The sequence below is a fragment of the Thermobia domestica genome, chromosome 4 (genome assembly GCF_964235325.1).
Source record: "Thermobia domestica chromosome 4, izTheDome1.hap1.1, whole genome shotgun sequence".
In the NCBI taxonomy this organism is placed as follows: domain Eukaryota; kingdom Metazoa; phylum Arthropoda; class Insecta; order Zygentoma; family Lepismatidae; genus Thermobia; species Thermobia domestica.
The window spans coordinates 10284858-10303341 of record NC_137457.1 but is presented as its reverse complement, the minus strand read 5'-3'; the positions used below and the strand labels follow the sequence as shown (position 1 = coordinate 10303341).

General features: G+C 35.8%; 1 protein-coding gene across 6 annotated transcripts in view; it reads right to left on the bottom strand.

Moving 5' to 3' along the window:
• The window catches only part of LOC145683708 (uncharacterized), a 179682-nt gene that overhangs the window by 88383 nt on the left and 72815 nt on the right, over positions 1-18484 (bottom strand). For all 6 annotated transcript variants that reach the window (XM_081755150.1, XM_081755153.1, XM_081755155.1 and 3 more), the window contains 3 exons: positions 14706-14756; positions 13241-13285; positions 6578-6739 (listed from right to left, as the gene is read on the bottom strand). In XM_081755150.1, coding sequence (XP_081611276.1) covers positions 6578-6739; positions 13241-13285; positions 14706-14756 — 258 coding nt within the window. The remainder of the gene's footprint in view (positions 1-6577; positions 6740-13240; positions 13286-14705; positions 14757-18484) is intronic.

Below are 18484 nucleotides of genomic sequence, written 5' to 3'. Positions count from 1 at the left end.
AAAAAGAAATCAGTTAAGTTGAAATGAGATTACAAATATTCAATATGTGTTTGCAGGAGAGTCATTTCAGATTTGTCTGGGAGGTAAAATTCTTCATCGACATATGAGTTTCCCCTTTTTTCCTAGCATATTAGTAGACAATCTATTAGATATATATTTAATTCTGCAACTCAGGTACGCAAATGCTCCCCTGCTTCCGTGTTGTGCATTGTCCCCCCGAAACAAAAGCCTAAATATGCCACTGGTGGTAGAAGGAAAAGAAATAGAGAAAAACGTCATTAGCTTTCCTACGTCGGTGTTTTTTTTATTGTTACAATGACATAAAATGAAAATGTGAAAAATAAAAAAAAATATTGAAACATTTAGGAATAAAAAAACTATACTACTTGTCTTTTTAAATAAAAAATTAAGAAAATATTTTCATCAAATGTTTCGTATGGAGCTTTTACTCCAACTGACAGGACATCATGCTAGATGGAACTAAACTACTGAGGTACACTCATGTGCAAAACGATTGTCGCATATCTATAACTTCCTTTTTCTAAGTATATAATTTGATAATGATTTTGCAGGGTACTTTTAATACTGATACTATGTGTATAATCGGGAAATGTATATTTGTGGTAAATTTCATAGGAAAAGAATTATAAATACGAAAATTAGAATGAGTAAAACAAAATGTTGCTAAATGGACAAGAAAGTTTTATTTTTGTTTTATTGCTCTTATTTACTGTTTTTTTGACATGAAATTTGCCACATACATGTCTACCGATTATACACGTACTAACATTGTAAGAAATACCGGGCGAATTCGTTATCAAATTATATTCATACAACAATATATTTATAGACATGCGACAATAATTTTGGACATGAGTGTACGTGACATGTGGTTCTGGGAAAAAAAATAAATATCATCAAAAATTAAAGATAATTAAATGGGCCGTTTCATTATAACGCGACGAAAAACTACAATATTTGAGGTGATTAAAATATTTTTAAAAAATGAAATGAAATGTATATTGTTTGAGAAGAACTTGTGTTTGAGGTGGTATGGAAGACGAAGAAAAGGATAGATGGACAAAAGATTACAATGCGCAATTTAGAACAAACATTAGACTAAACGGCCTGCTTATTTCAAAAGAGAGCTTAGTAGCTTATTAAACTTGAAGAGCTTAGTACAAAAGAACTTTACAATTTTTAATAAGTGCCCTTCTTATAAGAATTAGAAACACTATAAAAAAATACACAAATCTTTTGTAACAAGTTGAAACACCACAGAACACAAAAATCCATTGTACGAGTTAGAAACATCAAAGAAAAGAATTCACAATTTCATTGTAAGAATTACGAACGTCAGGCAAAGAATACAAAGATCCAATTCACAATTTAATTGTAAGAATTGCAAACGTCAGGCAAACAATACAAAGATCCATTGTAAGAATTAGAATAATCACACTTAGAATGCAGAGAATAATTTAAAAACTAGAAACATCAGACAAGTAATGCAGCGATCCATTGTAAGATTAGAACCGTATTAATATTTTTACTACCTATTTGTAAGGACTTTTCACTTCTTGTTTTTACTTTTTTAAAGTAATGTAATAAATAGCTAGAAGAAGAAATTACTTAAATTCATTACACGTGAAAAAGGGGAAGAAAAATGGAGATTCTGATAATTAATTTATGTAATTAATAATCATAATAGTTATAACTCGTATATCTTTAGTGGTTGAAGATAAGCAGAACAAAACGTGTCAGTCACAACTCTGAGTGTACCATTAACGCAGGTATTTGCATTAACTTCACAATCACTTTAACATGATAACTTATTTATTTCCAACTGTTTCCATCTTTAAAAATCTTTAAGCTTAACGTCCCACGGATATGCCGGTTAGGCTAAAGAAGACGGCGATAATGAGAAATGAGTGAAATGGTGGAATGAAGAAAGTGAGAGGAAACGGGAGAACCCCGAGAAAACCCACGAGCACGGTGTTTGTCCACCACAAAGTCCACACCAACTGTTTCCATTGCTTACCGGCATGACCACATGTAGATAATATTTTAAAATATATTTCTGTGTAGCGATTTGCAGTATAAAATCATTTGTTGATAGCATAATCGTTTTTACTGAAAATGTTAAGACTGGAATGGTAAAAGAAAATAATATATATTCTTTTCTACTTATAAGTGGATCAGTCAGAAAGTTAGTTGCACTCCTTCGTAAATATTTTCGGTCAAAGAATATTTTGATGAAACTGCGTGGCAACACTGCAGACATGTAGCTGTATCGTGTGACGTAGCGGCTTTCACGAGGCAAGTGGAGGTGTTCTGATAATCAGTTGTAAACGACAGCTGCAAGTGGTGTCCAAATTGCAACACTGTCAATGCGTGCAGTGATTCGTTTTTTGTGGGCGAAAACGTGTAAATGCAATGTCACGTCAAGCTATCGCGAAATAGTGCAACTTGTTTGAGAACGGATGTACAGATATTGACGATGCTGAGCACGAGGGAAATGTGGGATCACCCTCCTTATAGCCCAGACCTTTCACCGTGTGACTGTCATGTGTTTGGTCCCATGAAAGACGAACTTTCAAAGCGACGATACTACTCGGATGACGAGTTGAAAGCTGCAGCTCAAGAATAGTTATCGGGCATTGGACGGGATTTCTTTGCAGAAGGTATATAAAAACTTGTTCCATGCCTCGACAAATGTTTAACTAATGGAGGTAATTACCTTGAAAAGAAGATTGAGAATTGAACTTTACGATTCAAATAAAGTTATTGTAAAATTTATATCCTGTTTTATTTTCTTAAGCAGTGCAACTAACTTTCTGACTGATTCTCGTATAATTTCTAACTATGTATTTGCTATTGGACAAAATGCTAATAAAACTTTTGAAAATTCCCCTGCACAATTGTGAAATCAAGATGTGTTTGCACATTTGAAACAGGCCCGTAGCCAGCCCAAAAAATAGGGGGGCCGATAGAAGTTAGGGGGGGGGCGACCCAATCATATTATACTTCATCACCATATTATAGTTTATTTGCAAGCCTACCGTGAAATTTTATGGGGCCTGCCAAAGTTTAGTTGGGGCGGCCCCCTTGCCCTCCGTGGATACGGGCCTGATTTGAAATATTTAAACATATGAACGTTAAACCACGTCGTTACAAATTGATTCAAATTTTTTGTATCCGCTAGTTACTACAAATGAGCAAAAACAATTACAGCAAATGCAGACCTACCAACTCTCCCTCATTATGCGGGAGTCTCCTGCTTCTCGACGTTCACTCCCGCTCTCCCGCTACGAAGTAGCAAACTCCCGCATAACCAGAATGGGGTAGGCGGGAAAGTAAACGCTTAACTTACCTTTTCTTTTTTTTTTAAAAAAAAAAAAACGTTGAAATTTCACCAAATTTATTTTTCGGCTGAAAAGAAGTATACATTGAACTACAATAAGTGCGTTTGCACACGGCAACGATAATATCGGTGGAACCACCGATAATGTCGGCGGTGAAATCGACTTCAATGTATTCAAATCGTAGCTTGCACACGCCACCGATATTATCGGCCGATCCTTCGACACGCAGATGCTGTCGGCCAAGCCCCCGATACTGTCGGCGGTATCGCCGACACCGATTTTGTCGGGGGCAATGTTTTCTTATGATTGGATGCACACGCCACCGATAATGTCGGCCGGTCAGCGGGTTAGATGAATTGAGTGAGTGACAAGGCGCTGTGTATTCTTGTTTCGTTTCTTGTCTTTGGAATTTTGTTGTTTCCATTTTTTCTATTACAATTGTATAATATTATTATTATTATCTTGTCCTATAATACTACTTCGGAACAGCTTATTATTTTTTTTTACATTCTCTGTTTTGGAGTAGCTAATTCCCTTTATTAAATAAATATAAAATGTGGGAAGTCTGAAGAGTACTGATTTCCCTCTAAATAGATATTACCAAATAGAATATAGGAAATTTAGATAACCAATTTCTTGATTATTTTCCGCTCCTTTTTTTATTTTTGTTCTTTCTCTCTCTCTCTCACACACACACTCTTTGATGGTATATTTTTTAATCTATTAATGTCTTTAAATTTTAATACATTCTGGAAATTAATTTAAGCGTAATTTTCAAAGTTTGATACACTGTGAACATATGCATATGGAAAAAATCCTGATTATTATTACTTTCATTTTCATCAGAATTGTGTGCAGATCACTTTTCCCGGTTCCACTCAATAAGCAATGATTGAATAGAATATTTGTTGACAAGTCAAAGTAGAATTATTATTATTTTGAAATGAAACCAGCACAATCAAACACTCTTTGCAAGGTTCCAAGGACAAGTTACTCATTTGGCATTTTCTTGATTGTGATCTCAACAATAGGGATGTGACTTCATGCTTCACTTGTTGCAGATTTTTTTTCTCATTTCCAAAACTATCCCAAATCCCCCCTTTTTAAAAATAATGTGTGGAATGGCAATTGAAAACGAAGACCAAAGCTATGTATTCAAGTTTTTCCTCTCCCCTTTGTACCGGGATCGACCTCTTGATAGAGTTCTGCAGTTTAGCTACAGTGACTGAATGAAAAGGTTGTGTATTATTGCATTCGTATCTTTCTAGTTTTGCTTATATTTTTAGAGACGGCAGGAATTTTTCCATTCGATATTTTAACCCTTATTGAACTTGTGGAATGTAGACCTTGCATATGGGATAAGATAACAGACTCTTTCAAGGAGAGAATTGAAAAGCAAAAAGCATGACGAAAAGTTTATGCAAGCCTTGTCCAGGATTTTGAGCTCGTGGAAAAAAAGAAACGAGAAACGACTAGGATGGGCAAAACCGGTTTTTATAAAAACCGAAAACCGGTTTCTATAAAAACCGAAACCCGAAAAACCGACATTTCGGTTTTCTCCAAAACCGGTTCGGTTTTTCACCGAAACCGGTTTCGGTTTTCTTCCAAACCGGTTCGGTTTCCTCCAAAACCGGTTCGTTTTTTTTTACCGAAACCGGTTTCGGTTTTCTCCAAAACCGGTTCGGTTTTCACCGAAACTGGTTTCGGTGAAAACTTTTCGAAAAAACATAAAACTATTTCTGTGGAAATGGATTCGGTTTCCGGAGAACAACGAAACACCATTCTGGTCAGAAATAGAACAAATTTTGGAAAAAATACCGGAATCGGTTTTGAAGAAAACCGAAACCGGACCAGGTAAAAACCGAACCGGTTTTGAAGAAAACCGAAATCGGTTTCGGTGAAAAACCGAAAACCGAAAAACCGGTTTTTGTGCCCACCACTAGAAACGACAGGTATGTATGCAACAGCGCAAATCTGTCTTCAACATTGGGGGGGGGGTAAGATCGTTTCCATATTATATATGTTCAAAATATTTCTGTAGTCGAGAAGCAATGCTGTGGAGGATCAGGGGAGCAGAGTTGTCTTCAACATTGAGAGGCGGACAGATTTGAGGCTTATTCTGAGTGGACATTAATTTCATCTCACTTCCCTTTCTGGCGATCGGACACAATCAAATTTCTCTTCCAAAAAAAACACATTTAAAATCGGATTATTGGAGGGACAATCTCCCCAGTTCCAAGATTGAAGGGGACATGTCCCCTTCATCGCCCCGGGATTTGCGCCAGTGTATGTATGGAGCAATGTAAAACAGAATTACTAATTCGAATCTTATCATTTAATCTACTATGACATTAATGTTAATTGCATGGAAAACAAAATAATATACATACAATATGTAACAGTGTTCCAACAAAAATTAAAACTAATATAGTTTGCAATGTACAGCAGCATCAATTCTTATCGATGCGAAAATAATATGTTTACAGCATCTATTTAAAACGGCACTGTTAAATCTAAACATGTTTAGGCATAGGACTATTTTTTCTAAGTTTTGTACCGTCCTCCACACCTCTTCAGAACAGTTTTTGTAGTCCTTGTTTTAAAAAATAATTTTCCCAATTATTTTTTTTATTTGTTTTCATATATGGAGATTTTTTGTGTGTCGCTTACTTCGCTCATCACCGGCAACGATATTGTCGGGGCTTCCACCGATATTGTCGGCGACGTGTGCAAAGTACGCCGACACCGACACCGATATTATCGGGGCTTCCTCCGATTTTATCGGTGTCGTGTGCAAACACGCTAATAGTGGATACCTGTTCCCCATCCATAGGCACGTGTTCACCATCATTAGACTTGTGTTGGTCACTCACAGTAGAAATTAACGGATCGAATTTAGGGCCGAGCTGTGTTTACACGTGTGTGTGTGAGAGAGAGAGAGAGAGAGAAAGAGAGAAAGAGAGAGTGAGAGACAGATAGTCTATCCATCCTCCGACACCTGCTACTATTATAGTTTATATTTCGAGGAAGTCTCCCGCCTAAAATTCTCCCAGGGTTGGCAAGTCTGCAAATGTCGTAATCTGTTAAACTGTGAGAAAGTTCTGCTGACGTTGAGAAAGTTGTACATTGATTATAAAGTAATTCTATATATAAGAGAGACATATTTTATATTTATTTGCTACTGCTGGCCTCGCTTCATGCTACAGACAACCTACCTTGTTGTTCGTAAGCTCCTGCTTGAGGATACGCTGGTTGAGGTTGAGGTTGAGGTTGAGGAGGTTGAGAGAAGCCTGCATTGTGAGAATAGCTTTCCTGAGACACTGCAGAATTAGATTGAGCAACGGATCCCGTTTGAGATTGCGTGAAGGATCCTAGAACTAAAACAAAACATAAACATTTATTATTCAGTTTTGAAGTCTTAACAACCTGCCTTACTAAAAATAATACGAAATTTACCAATTTCTTTTCCTTGATTATTCATCACTGAAAGGAAATAATGAAATGCAAGTTACCACAATCATAGATAATGTTATTTTACAACAGAAAATATGAACCTGAAAAATGTTCAGTGTTGCAACCCATAGAACTTACAGTGTTGCCAGAAAAACAATTTCCCTAAAATCTAAGTTAAGACAGCGAGTAGAAGAATGAACTCAACTGCATTTGATTAAGCATCATATTGTTTTGGTTTCTTGTGAACTACTCTTTAATTAACATTATTATTTAGTTTTAATAACTGTATGTTAAAACTATTTTGTTTATTACAAACTAAATACAACTATTATCTAAAAAGTAGTTCACAGGGAACCAAAACAATATGATACGTAACCAAATGCAGTTGAGTTCATTCTTCTACTCGCTGTCTTAACTTAGATTTTAGGGAAATTGTTTTTCTGGCAACACTGTAAGTTCTATGGACTGCAACACTGAACATTCTTCAGGTTCATATTTTCTGTTGTAGAATAACATTATCTATAATTGTGGTAACTTGTATTTCATTGTCTCCTTTCACTGATGAATAATCAAGCAAAAGGAAATGGTAAATTTCGTATTATTTTCAGTAAGGCAGGCTCTTAATTTATAGCATTGTTTCAGTTTGAAAAAAAAAAAAAAAAAAAAAAAACTAATTTGCATCAGTGACGAATCCAGAGGAGGCGATCGCCTTCCCCAGAAGAGGAAACTTTCTTATTATATATATATATATATATATATATATATAAAACCCATCTCAGAGTTTGGAGCTCTTAAAAGTATCTATAAGTAACAGTATTACAACCCACCGCCCTCCCAGAAGTCTGTCCTGGATCCGCCCCTGATTTGCATATAAATTGTACAGAGAAGCGTCATATTATCGAATGAATAAGTCCCTATTTGCTTTTTACTGAAAATCCAGAAAAATCGGTAACGAGTATACATAATTTAGTATACATAATTAACGAGTATACATTGAAATAAAATTCAATTGTAACATGAACTAACTAACTACAATGATTTATTTATTTTGTTCAAGTATTTTTGTTAATGTTTAAAGTTTAGTAGAACCGAGCTTTCAAAGTATTTAATGAAATTAATTGCAGTTTACTCTTAGTATCATGGACATGGAAGCGAACGATGGTCAGCGTTCAGGAAATTTTTTACTTTGACCACATTTTTTTCCAAACTACTCGTTGAAGGGTGTCCAGATCGCCCCATGTCCTCAAGGGTTTCCCGTCCGCTCTTAAACTCACTGAACTACCGAAAAACCTGGGCAAGGGCGCCAATCCTGGAAGGGTGGAGCCGAGGCCCCCTCCAAGCTCATGTACGCCCCGCATTGTATTTATGAATATACAATATTTGGCATAATTTGAATGCAATTTGTCTTAAAATCCTCATATATATGCCTTCTGCATCTGAATATCTCCCCTCAAATTTACAGAAAAATCGGCTCCCTTATTGAACCTGGGCCCTTGACAGGCCATCGTCTTTGTAACTCTCCTTGAACAACGAAAGCGTTTCGGAAGTGGTTTTGCCTAGCTGAAAGTAACATTTAATCGCGTAGCTCTGCTCCAACGAACGCTTCATTTCTCACATTCTCTGTCGTAACAAAAACTCAAAAACAGTTTTTGCACCACACGTGACCCTCACTGCGTCAGAGCTCGGACGTGACTGCCGCCCAGTGTGACCACCCAGCAAAAATATTTCGTACTAGCCTATACAGAAGAAAGGTACTAGATCTGGGGGGGAAAGTACTAAAATTTTATCTGCTCCCGTTTAAATGAATGTATGGCCACATTGCCACGTTAAATGAATCTTGTAGCTGTCATTAAAAAAAAAAAAAAACTTGCAACCTGATCTTTCTATTTACTGTGTACATATTACAACTTCTTCCATCTATGCAAAGATTTGCACCTATGCAGCACTGCACTCTAGTGGACAAACAGTGAACCTCCTCATTAAAAACGTGTATTTTGGCGCACTCCCCGTCCCTGTCCAAAAGAATCCGTTGTTTCGGAAGCGGCGAAACTGGTTTATCCATTATGTCAGCGGGAGGGCGATAGCAGGTAGCAAGCAAGACGTCCCAGAAAGTTGCACACTGTTCGACTCCTTGCAAGATGGAAAAAAATGTTTTATGACTCTTTCAAGACTGTGTACATGGTGAAATATGGTAGGGTTTCAAGATTTTTTTTTTTTTTTTTTAATGACAGCTACACATTCTTCTAAAGTGGCAACCCCCTTTATAACATTTTAAGATATTAATATCTTATTAGAAGGTTTCCGGCAGTATGACAAATATATTGGATGTCGGGAGAAAACAAGTAATATCATAAAATCGAGTTTTAATTCCTTAATAACCCCACTGTTTAAACGGATCACCAAATAGGTAATATTGTTTACTGTGATCGTTAATTAGTTGAAGGAGGCGACCAGACGGCACCTATGTTCCAGCTCCGCTCTTGTAAATATTACTGTTGAAAAAAAAAGGCAGAAAAAAGTTACGTACCAGGAACAGTGACATTTTCGTACATTAGGAAATGTTCATGAGATTCCTTTTTCTCTCCCAAATGTATTTATGAGAAGACAACAAAAGTAATAGATTTGTTGGTGAACGTACTAGAACACTAAAATATTACAAAAGGTACTAGAACTAGCACTGAAGTACTAGTGGTGGTCACACTGCTGTCGCCCGGTCCGGTGCGTTGATTAGTTTAGATCAGTGATGTGCCGTAAACTATAATTTTACGTCTACGCGATTGTCTACTGTAATCTATACGTAATCTACATTACACCTTTTCCCGTGTAGACTATGTAGACAACCACTATCAAATGTAAGGAACAATTTCGTTGCTCGTTTGTTCATATTTCCTCATTCAGTTGTTTTGCTTCGGTGCAGCGAAAGATTAGGGAAACGACTAACATATAAAAAGTAGAGGGAATTATCTAATCTGTATTTTTACTCTGCTCTGCACATACCACTTCCTTAGATTTTCCACTTCGAGCACTGCTTTTATAATGAAATTTACAAAACTAATTCTCACCTGTGGGCTTTCAGTCTTGAATCTGCTGTATTTGCCAATTTTTTCTTGCATATTTTGCAAAATGTATAATATTTTTCATTTTCCTTCATCAAGACGAAACTAAGTATTCGAAAGTTACTATTCGCTGGTCTATGCATTTTATTTTGTACGCAATTTCGCAAGGTAACGACAAAATAAAGCTCCTTTATTGTCCACGATGCCATATTAAATTACGTGTTGTTGACATATTCTACACAGTCTACGTTGTTTACATTGTCTACGCATAGTTGACACGTAAACGTAAACTATCGTTTTTTACGCGTAGACGCACATCTCTGGTTTAGATCCACACCACAAATTCTCCCGGCGCGACGGGGATTGTGTTGCTGGCGACTGAAGCGCCACGCGACGTCCAATCTGATTGTTTTACAGACAAATCCTGTACTTTATTTACTATGTAGCGAACTGTAATAAACCTCACTGAACAATCTTTAATCCAAAGTTTTAAAAGTTTGATATGAAAGAAATAGGAAAATAGTATACCGTTCGCAACATTAAAAATAAAAATGTCTGTGCAGTGCCGTGCCGTGGAAAATCAGCTCCCGGAGCGAGAGTATACGACAGCGTCCCCATACATATATTCCAAGTAATTTTTCCTTTCTTTTGCCCCTTTTTCTCCCGACTTTTTCGCCCCCTTACTTCGGCGCCCGGGGCCGTTGCCCCGCTCGCCCCCCCACGGCAAGGCCCTGTGTCTGTATATGGTTTATTTATAATCTGAAGCGATCAAATCATTTATCTCCATATTACAGAAAGCTGGTCCTTCTAAAATTTTCCGAGAGACGTCATTTCCACAGACTTACACTTTTCTTCAATAATTTGTACTTTTAAGCATTTCTGATCTATTTCAACGTTTGTAAGTAGAAACTTTTTGATATGTGCACAACACAAGATCAGATATAATTTAACTTTTTATTTTCACCCTGCATTCGTCAAACTATTATTCTAAATATTTTCATCTATATACCATTCACACATTTAGTGACCTTTCACCCAATACATAAAAATCACATTCTGTACTTCTATTTAATCCGTCAACCAGTGTTGCCAACCTGAAACAATATGAAATCCCATGTCAAGAGACAAAAAATTCCATTTTACGTGTGAATTTCCTACGTTATACTAATTAAAAGTATGCTGTAATATTAAAAATTAAATTTCTTTGTGTTAGTCACTTTTTACAATATCTAAATAAATAAGCCGTAAATTTCAATCTTCTCGAAAAATCCCATATATGCTGCTTATTATCCCTTTCCGAGAAAATAAGGTAAAATACTCCCTAGATATGGGATTTTTCCCACAGGTTGGCATCACTGCCGTCAACACCCAATGTCACCTACAGGTTATACTAATTTAAAGGCGTCTTCTTCCTTGTACAGTACGTCGACTTCGAAACTTTTTTTTGCACCATTGATGCAACATACATAGGTAAGTAGCTGGTGCTACTGTGGTTCACTAGGACCCATTGGTGGACAATTGGTGAACAAGAAGATGTCTTTAAAGTAGCGCCACCCAGTCGTTCTTTCAGAAAAAGTGTTCCGGGGGGACACTTAGTATTCCGGGGGGAGGGTACTGCTGGTGGGGCCACTCTCAGAGCTCCGGGGGGAGGGGAAGGGCAGTTCCCCCAAAAAACATGTCTGGAAGCATTGGCGTCTCTGGTATGTAAAATTTGGGGGGGGGGGGACATCAAAGAAAGTGATATAATGGTAGTACCTAGCCCAACCTTTTATTATATTCGATTAAATTTGTTGTCTTTCTGCTTACCTCCACGGATCCCCTGAGACATATCAAGAACGTTATAATCGTTTCACAGCCTAAATGTTATATTCCAAATAAATATAATTATAATTATTTATATGTTATTCTGTCGTTAGTAAATAAATTAAATTAGAATAGAATTAAAATATATTTCAAAATATTAGGGGGGACGCGTCCCCCTCGTCCCCCCGCCAGAGACGCCCGTGTCTGGAAGAAACACTACTGTCACCAGGAGATGATATTGGGCGTTGACGGGTTAAAAAGTTAGTTGAGCAAACTATTCATGGTTCTGCCTCATCTACTGATATCTAAAGACAAAAATGATTTTTTCTTTTTTCCCCTCCTTTTCCTCATTTGTTGTTATATTCTTTCAATTTTATCTGAATACTAGGGTCGTAACTATAGTAGTATGTGGCAACCGGAAGGTTGTGTGAAGAGGCGCGTCTCTGAAAGGCATGCAATGCATAAAAATGGAATGAAATCTTTTGTTTTTTATCCTACGACTAGCCTTTGGCTAGGTGAGAATTCCACCAACAGATCCCCGTCTCTCCTCGGCCTACGGCTTCGCATCTCTTATGCATCAGCCTTTCCATCAAGAGTAAATTTCGTACATTTCTCTTAATATTTCCTAAATTTGGCGAGCTGGGGGTTTTGCCCCCAAATCCCCGCGTTTGCTCGGCCTACGGCCTCGCACTTCTTACACCTACAATTCTATCGAATTTCAAGTTTCTTTTCATATTTCAACTATCTAAAGGATAACATTTTGTATACCACGAAAACGCCCATTTAAAAAATATGGAAATTTCTTCATCCCCCCTCTACACCTCTTAAAACTAAAAACATTCTCTTTTGGCGATTCTCTTTTGTAGTTTAGTTCCGGGAGGCTACAATTATGCGAAATTTAATCATTCTAGCCCTACAAGAAGTGTCCAATAATTTGGAGGTCTAGAAGACGTCCCACGCAAATAAAATGGGGAAGATTTTTCAATTGGTCATAAAATCACGTTGAAGTTACTTTTTCTTAAATTATATTTTTGGTGTTCTACTTAGGTAACGCTAACAAAAACGTACAAGCACACCGAATTTCAAAATTTTCTTTCAATTCCAAGTACCTAAAACATGAGATTATAGGTTTAAAAAAAGGCCCATTTAAATAACACGGATAATTTTTTCATCCCCCCTTTAGATCCCTTAGAATTAAAAAAAAAAAAAAAAAAACTTTTGATAATTTTTCTGTCTGTTAGTCCCGGAAAGTTACAATCATCCCAAATTTCAACTTTCCATATCAACCGGAATTACCCGTTATTTTATGTCAGTTCATGTAGTTTCATATTTTATTTATTTATTTATTTATTAAGTACGTATATGTAGTAGACTTTCTGTTCTGTATTTCTGTGTTGACGATATATAATTTTGTTTGTTTTGCTCTAGTGTGTGTTATTTTAATGATTGTACCTGTAATTATAAAATTCATAACATATGATAGCATGGTTAGGTGATATAAAAGGCATGTTTTGGTTATCTTCGACATATAAAGTAGGACTAAGTAAATAAATGTATAATACATACCACTTTCTATTTCAGGAGTACCACCACCTTTTCCTTGTGACCAATCTGAAAAGACAAAAAAAAAAAAAAAAAAAAAAAGTAATATAAATAACTTTAGACAATATAAAGGTTAATGGAATAGTGTGAGGCATATTTGTTTTAGTTTGCAATTTTTAAAAATAGGTATTTTCATATTTCAAAGAATGCCATGTTTAAAATTTCAAATTTTCATGAGTAAATTTTGTGTCTTCAGAAATAATTTTTGTATTGTTAAAAGAAGTATGAAGAAAATTAAATGAAATCTTATTATGCCAGTTTTACATCCCACTGTTATGCCGGCTAAGCTAAAGGAGACGGTGATGATGAGCAATGAATGAAATGGTGGAATGAAGAAGGTTGGAGGAAACGGGGGAACCCCAAGGAAACCCACGCACACGGTATTTGTCCATCACAAAGCTCACTTGGCGCAAGCTGGGATCGAATCAAGGACTCCTACGCACCAGAAATGAACGCTTTACCACTGAGTCACCACGGCCAAGAAGCATGAAGATTATTGGTAAAAGAAGAAGTATATATACCTCACTAAATAATGTTACAAAATTTTAAATGTATTATATACTCTATACTATACTATATATAATACAGGGTATAACATAAATGTATGGCCAAAAGCGACTAGGTGCTTGCGGACATCCAAATAAGTAAAAATGTTCCGGTAAACATGTGTTCGATGCCGCTTCGTTTCGGAGATACAGGGTGTTCAAATGTCGAATCCCTCCTATGGCTCACTATGGAAAAGTGAATGAAAATGTTCAATATTACAGGAATAATACAATCAAGTGATACCTGTGCAATTACATTTACACTAACATATAGAATGAAACTAATCAACGTTTGAAGTTATTTAGTTGTCACTGTTGCCAACCTAGTACAAAGTGTTATGGTATGTTGGATCTTTGGACCGTATGAACAATCCTCTACGAAGTAGGATGTCCACTCACCAAACATACTTTACCCTCTTATTATGTCTAACATGCATTTGAATTTCTAATATGGTATACGTAAAGTAGTGTAAGTATGTGACAGTGTAATCAAAATAATTTGAGAAAACTAAAAAAATATAATGATCCTTTCTTTTTTATGTGTAACGCTAAAACATATTTTATTATTTTGATAGCTTTTTCAGTTTATCTATTGTATTTTATGGAAATGAAAACAGTTTTTTTTATATATACAATGGAAACGAATGTCGATAAGAAAATAGGAAATATATATATATTTTAATTTGTAATTGTATTTCTGATTTATTTACTTATTGATAAATTAATTAAGGACATATATCTTTACCTTGTGAACACTGTATTACCTTTATATATATATAAGCCGAATTCAAATTCATTTATTTATTTTGTCAGAACGTCATATTCAGTTATACTCTCTTAACAATCTGAAGTTTACAATTAACTTTTTATATTTGTTTATTTACCTTTCACCAGTTTCGCTAATGTAAGCAATCTCGACCTACACACTGGAAGACCTATAGAACAAAAAGAAGTCAATAATCAAAAAATGATGGAAATACTACCAACAATTAATCACTTTATGACATATTATATAATTTATACGGAAGAATATACAAGAAAATTGTTTCGTACTGAAAGTTTCGCCTTCTTGTGGTAAATCAGACTGACATGACATTCCATATTTGCTGATGCAAGTACCATGAACAATTAACCACTCTAGATGATATCACACAACTAATATAGGTTATTATACTTACAACAAATTTATTTTTTTTTGTACTGAAAGTTTAATATTTTATGTGGTAAATCAAGGTGACACGAGATTCCAGCTTTGTTGATGCTAATACGGTGAAACATTCACCCTTTATTCAACTTATACGGGGGATTTATACTCACAGCAAATTTCTTTTGTGCTGGAAGTTTCATCGTTTATGTGGTAAATCAGAGTGACATGAAATTCCTCCACTTTTCTTGATGCAAATGCCAGTAATCGCTAACCACTATAAATGATATTACTCAATTAATACAAGTAATTATACGTACAATATATATATATATATAGTGAAAATTTAATCTTTCATGTGGTAAGTGAGGATGATATGAGATTCCAGCTTTCCTGATGCTAATACGGTGAAAAATTCACCCTCTAGACTATGTTATTCAACTTATACAGGAATTTATACTCACAACAAATTTCTTTCGTACTGGAAGTTTATTTTCGTGTGGTAAATCAGAGTGACATGAGACTTCATCTTTGTTGATGCAAATGTTATGAACAGTAAGTTTAATCACTCTGGATAATGTTATTCAACTTATACAGACGATTATTCTAAGAAGAAATTTCTTTCCTACGAAAAGTTTCATCTTTTATGTGATAAATAAGAATGATATGAGACTTCAGCTTTCTTCCTCTGATTTTATTTTACTTCCTTTGGCTAATACGATAAACTTCTTGCGTTCCATCTTTAATATTTAAGATTTAGATTTCTGGGTTTTCGGCATCTATGGCCATGTTAGTCCATCACATTTGAGTGATGACGTCCTTCAACGGTCATACTATCTGAGGAAAGGGAAGGAAGAAAGGATTGGGGAAGGAAAGAAGTGACCTGGGATTTATATGTTAGGTACCATTCTGGCATTTGCCTGGTGTGAAGGATGAAAAGCCAGGAATAACGTCACTCAGCATGACTAGCCTGAAAAAGCTTTTACACTTTTTAGACCGAGTGTCCACCGAGAATCGAACCCGGGATAGCTCGCACCGAAGGCGAGAACGTTAGCAAGCATTCCATCTTTGTCTATACTTGGTTGACTCACACTTTGTTACTATTGTTGTTGTGGAACTTTCAGTACCGAGAAGTAAATAAAATTAAGAAATAAATAATATAAATAAATATAATGTCGTGTAGAGCTTAAGGACTAGTTAGTTGCTTTGTGAACCGATGCAACGTAAACTGTAATTTAATGAAACACCAAAACGACATGAAGACCTATATTGAATGGAAATAGACTGTCCAGCACAGATAACTCAAGTAATAATCGTTTTCCAAACAGAAATCCCAATTTTTTCCTAATAATAACACTCAGCCGTCCAAATGAAACACTGTCTAAGTTTGAAAAATGTTCTGTTTAGTAAGTTTGTAATATTTATAATCCATTACATAATACTGTTAATAAGTGATACGTTGTAGTAAGAAATACTTGTGTACTTTAGGAAGAACGTTTTTGTTTGAACTAAATTTCACAATAACAAAATTGCTATGTACGTACTTGTTTATTAACAATATCTATACGCGAAGAAATACTAAATCCTCATTATCTTTAATGAGAACAGAAAGAAAGCTATTAGAAATAAGAGTTAGAAACAATGAAATCTAATGAAAAGTTAGAAACAAAGCGTCCATGGTCAAATGATCATCACAAGGTACATTCTTTTCCGTTCACCTTGATTTCAAAATTATTCGTATTCAAATTACACTAGTTAACAAAGGTTTTGTTACATAAAAGAAAATACCTGTTCTTAAAGGAACTTTTTGCGCTGAATTCGAATATGCACTCGGTTTTTCTCCATCACGTACAATTTTCCCTAACAGAGAGATTTTCGGGAAAATTCCTCAAAAATTTCCCTTTTCGTTTATTTTACACCCCAAGATCTTGTCCCCTTGCATATACTAACATAGAAATTATACCTAAGTATACTTTGATTCATATTTAACAAACCCTCCAAGTATCGTAATAATCGCTTTATTCTTTCTAGAGAAATAAATATGTTTGAATGTATACTGTGTGTACTGTTTATTGCACCTTATAGTAATGCTTTCAGATCTCTTAAGTTGAGGTAAAACGTTTTGCTTTATTACCACAAACACACATATAAAATATAATACAATATAATTACAAGTGTGACAATTTACAATAAACAATAATACAAATGTACCAAAAGGTCATGAAAAGACAATCAAAACTATCACAATATATGAAACTTCCATTGGGTTACAAAAACGTACACTACTTCCTTCTTTTGTAAGAAATATTGCATTCTCTAACAAGACCCCAACAATAGTCCCCCATCATTGAAGGATCCCATCGTCCCTGGTATCTTTTCTCCATTGCCATTATATCTTGGTGAAATCTTTCCCCCTGTTTGTCGCTGAGAGCACCTAGGTTAGCAGGAAAGAAGCTGAGGTGGGAGTGCAAAAAGTGGATTTTTAAAGACATCCTACAACCCAACTCTTTGTATTTCTGTATCATGTCCTGTACGATTTCTGTGTAACTCTCAGCTTTGTTATTGCCCAGAAAGTTGCGCACAACACACTTAAATGCTGTCCAGGCAGCTAGCTCAGCACTGTTTAACTTGCTGTCAAAGCTATCATCAAGCATTAATTTCCTAATTTGGGGACCAATAAACACTCCCGCTGAAATCTTAGCATCACTCAGGTTAGGGAACTTATCTCGCAAATACTTGAAACCTTCACCAGATGTGTCCATGGCTTTGACAAAGTTTTTCATACGTCCTAACTTGATATGAAGTGGCGGTAGTAATATCTTATTAGGATCTACCAAAGGAGCGTATTTGACGTTGCATTCTCCAGGTACGTAATTCACTCTAGGTTCCCATTCCTTCACTACATAATGTTTGTCATCAGCTCGGCTATCCCATAAACATAAAAAACATTGGTACTTCGTGTAACCGCACTGCAGTCCTAATAAAATACCAACTACCTTGAGATCACAACATATTTGCCAACAATGGTCCTTGTAATTTATAAGATTTAGCAAAGTTGACATGGTGTCATAGGATTCCTTAATCTTGACTGAGTGCGCAAGTGGTATAGAAGGTTTTTTATTTCCATTATGTAAAAGGACAGCTTTAAGGCTGACCTTTGACGCGTCAATAAATAACCTCCATTCTTCTGGAACGTAAGGAATTCCTAGCTCCGCCATCAACCTATATATATCCGTACATACGCGCACATTATCTTGCATTGAGAAATAGCTTGAAAATTGAACATGCCTTTTCCTGTACACTGATATGTTCGTTTCTGCATCCAATAAGTTCCACTGCTGGAGTCTTGATCCCAGAAGTTCCGCCTCTTGTTTTGTCAGGTGCAAATCACGGACTAGGTCATTAAGTTCACATTGCCGGATGAAATGTGGCTCGCGAACACAGTCAGGGATGAACGTTGGATCCTTGGATGTACATGTTGATGTCGATGGTTCATCAAGGTCATGATCATCACAGAGT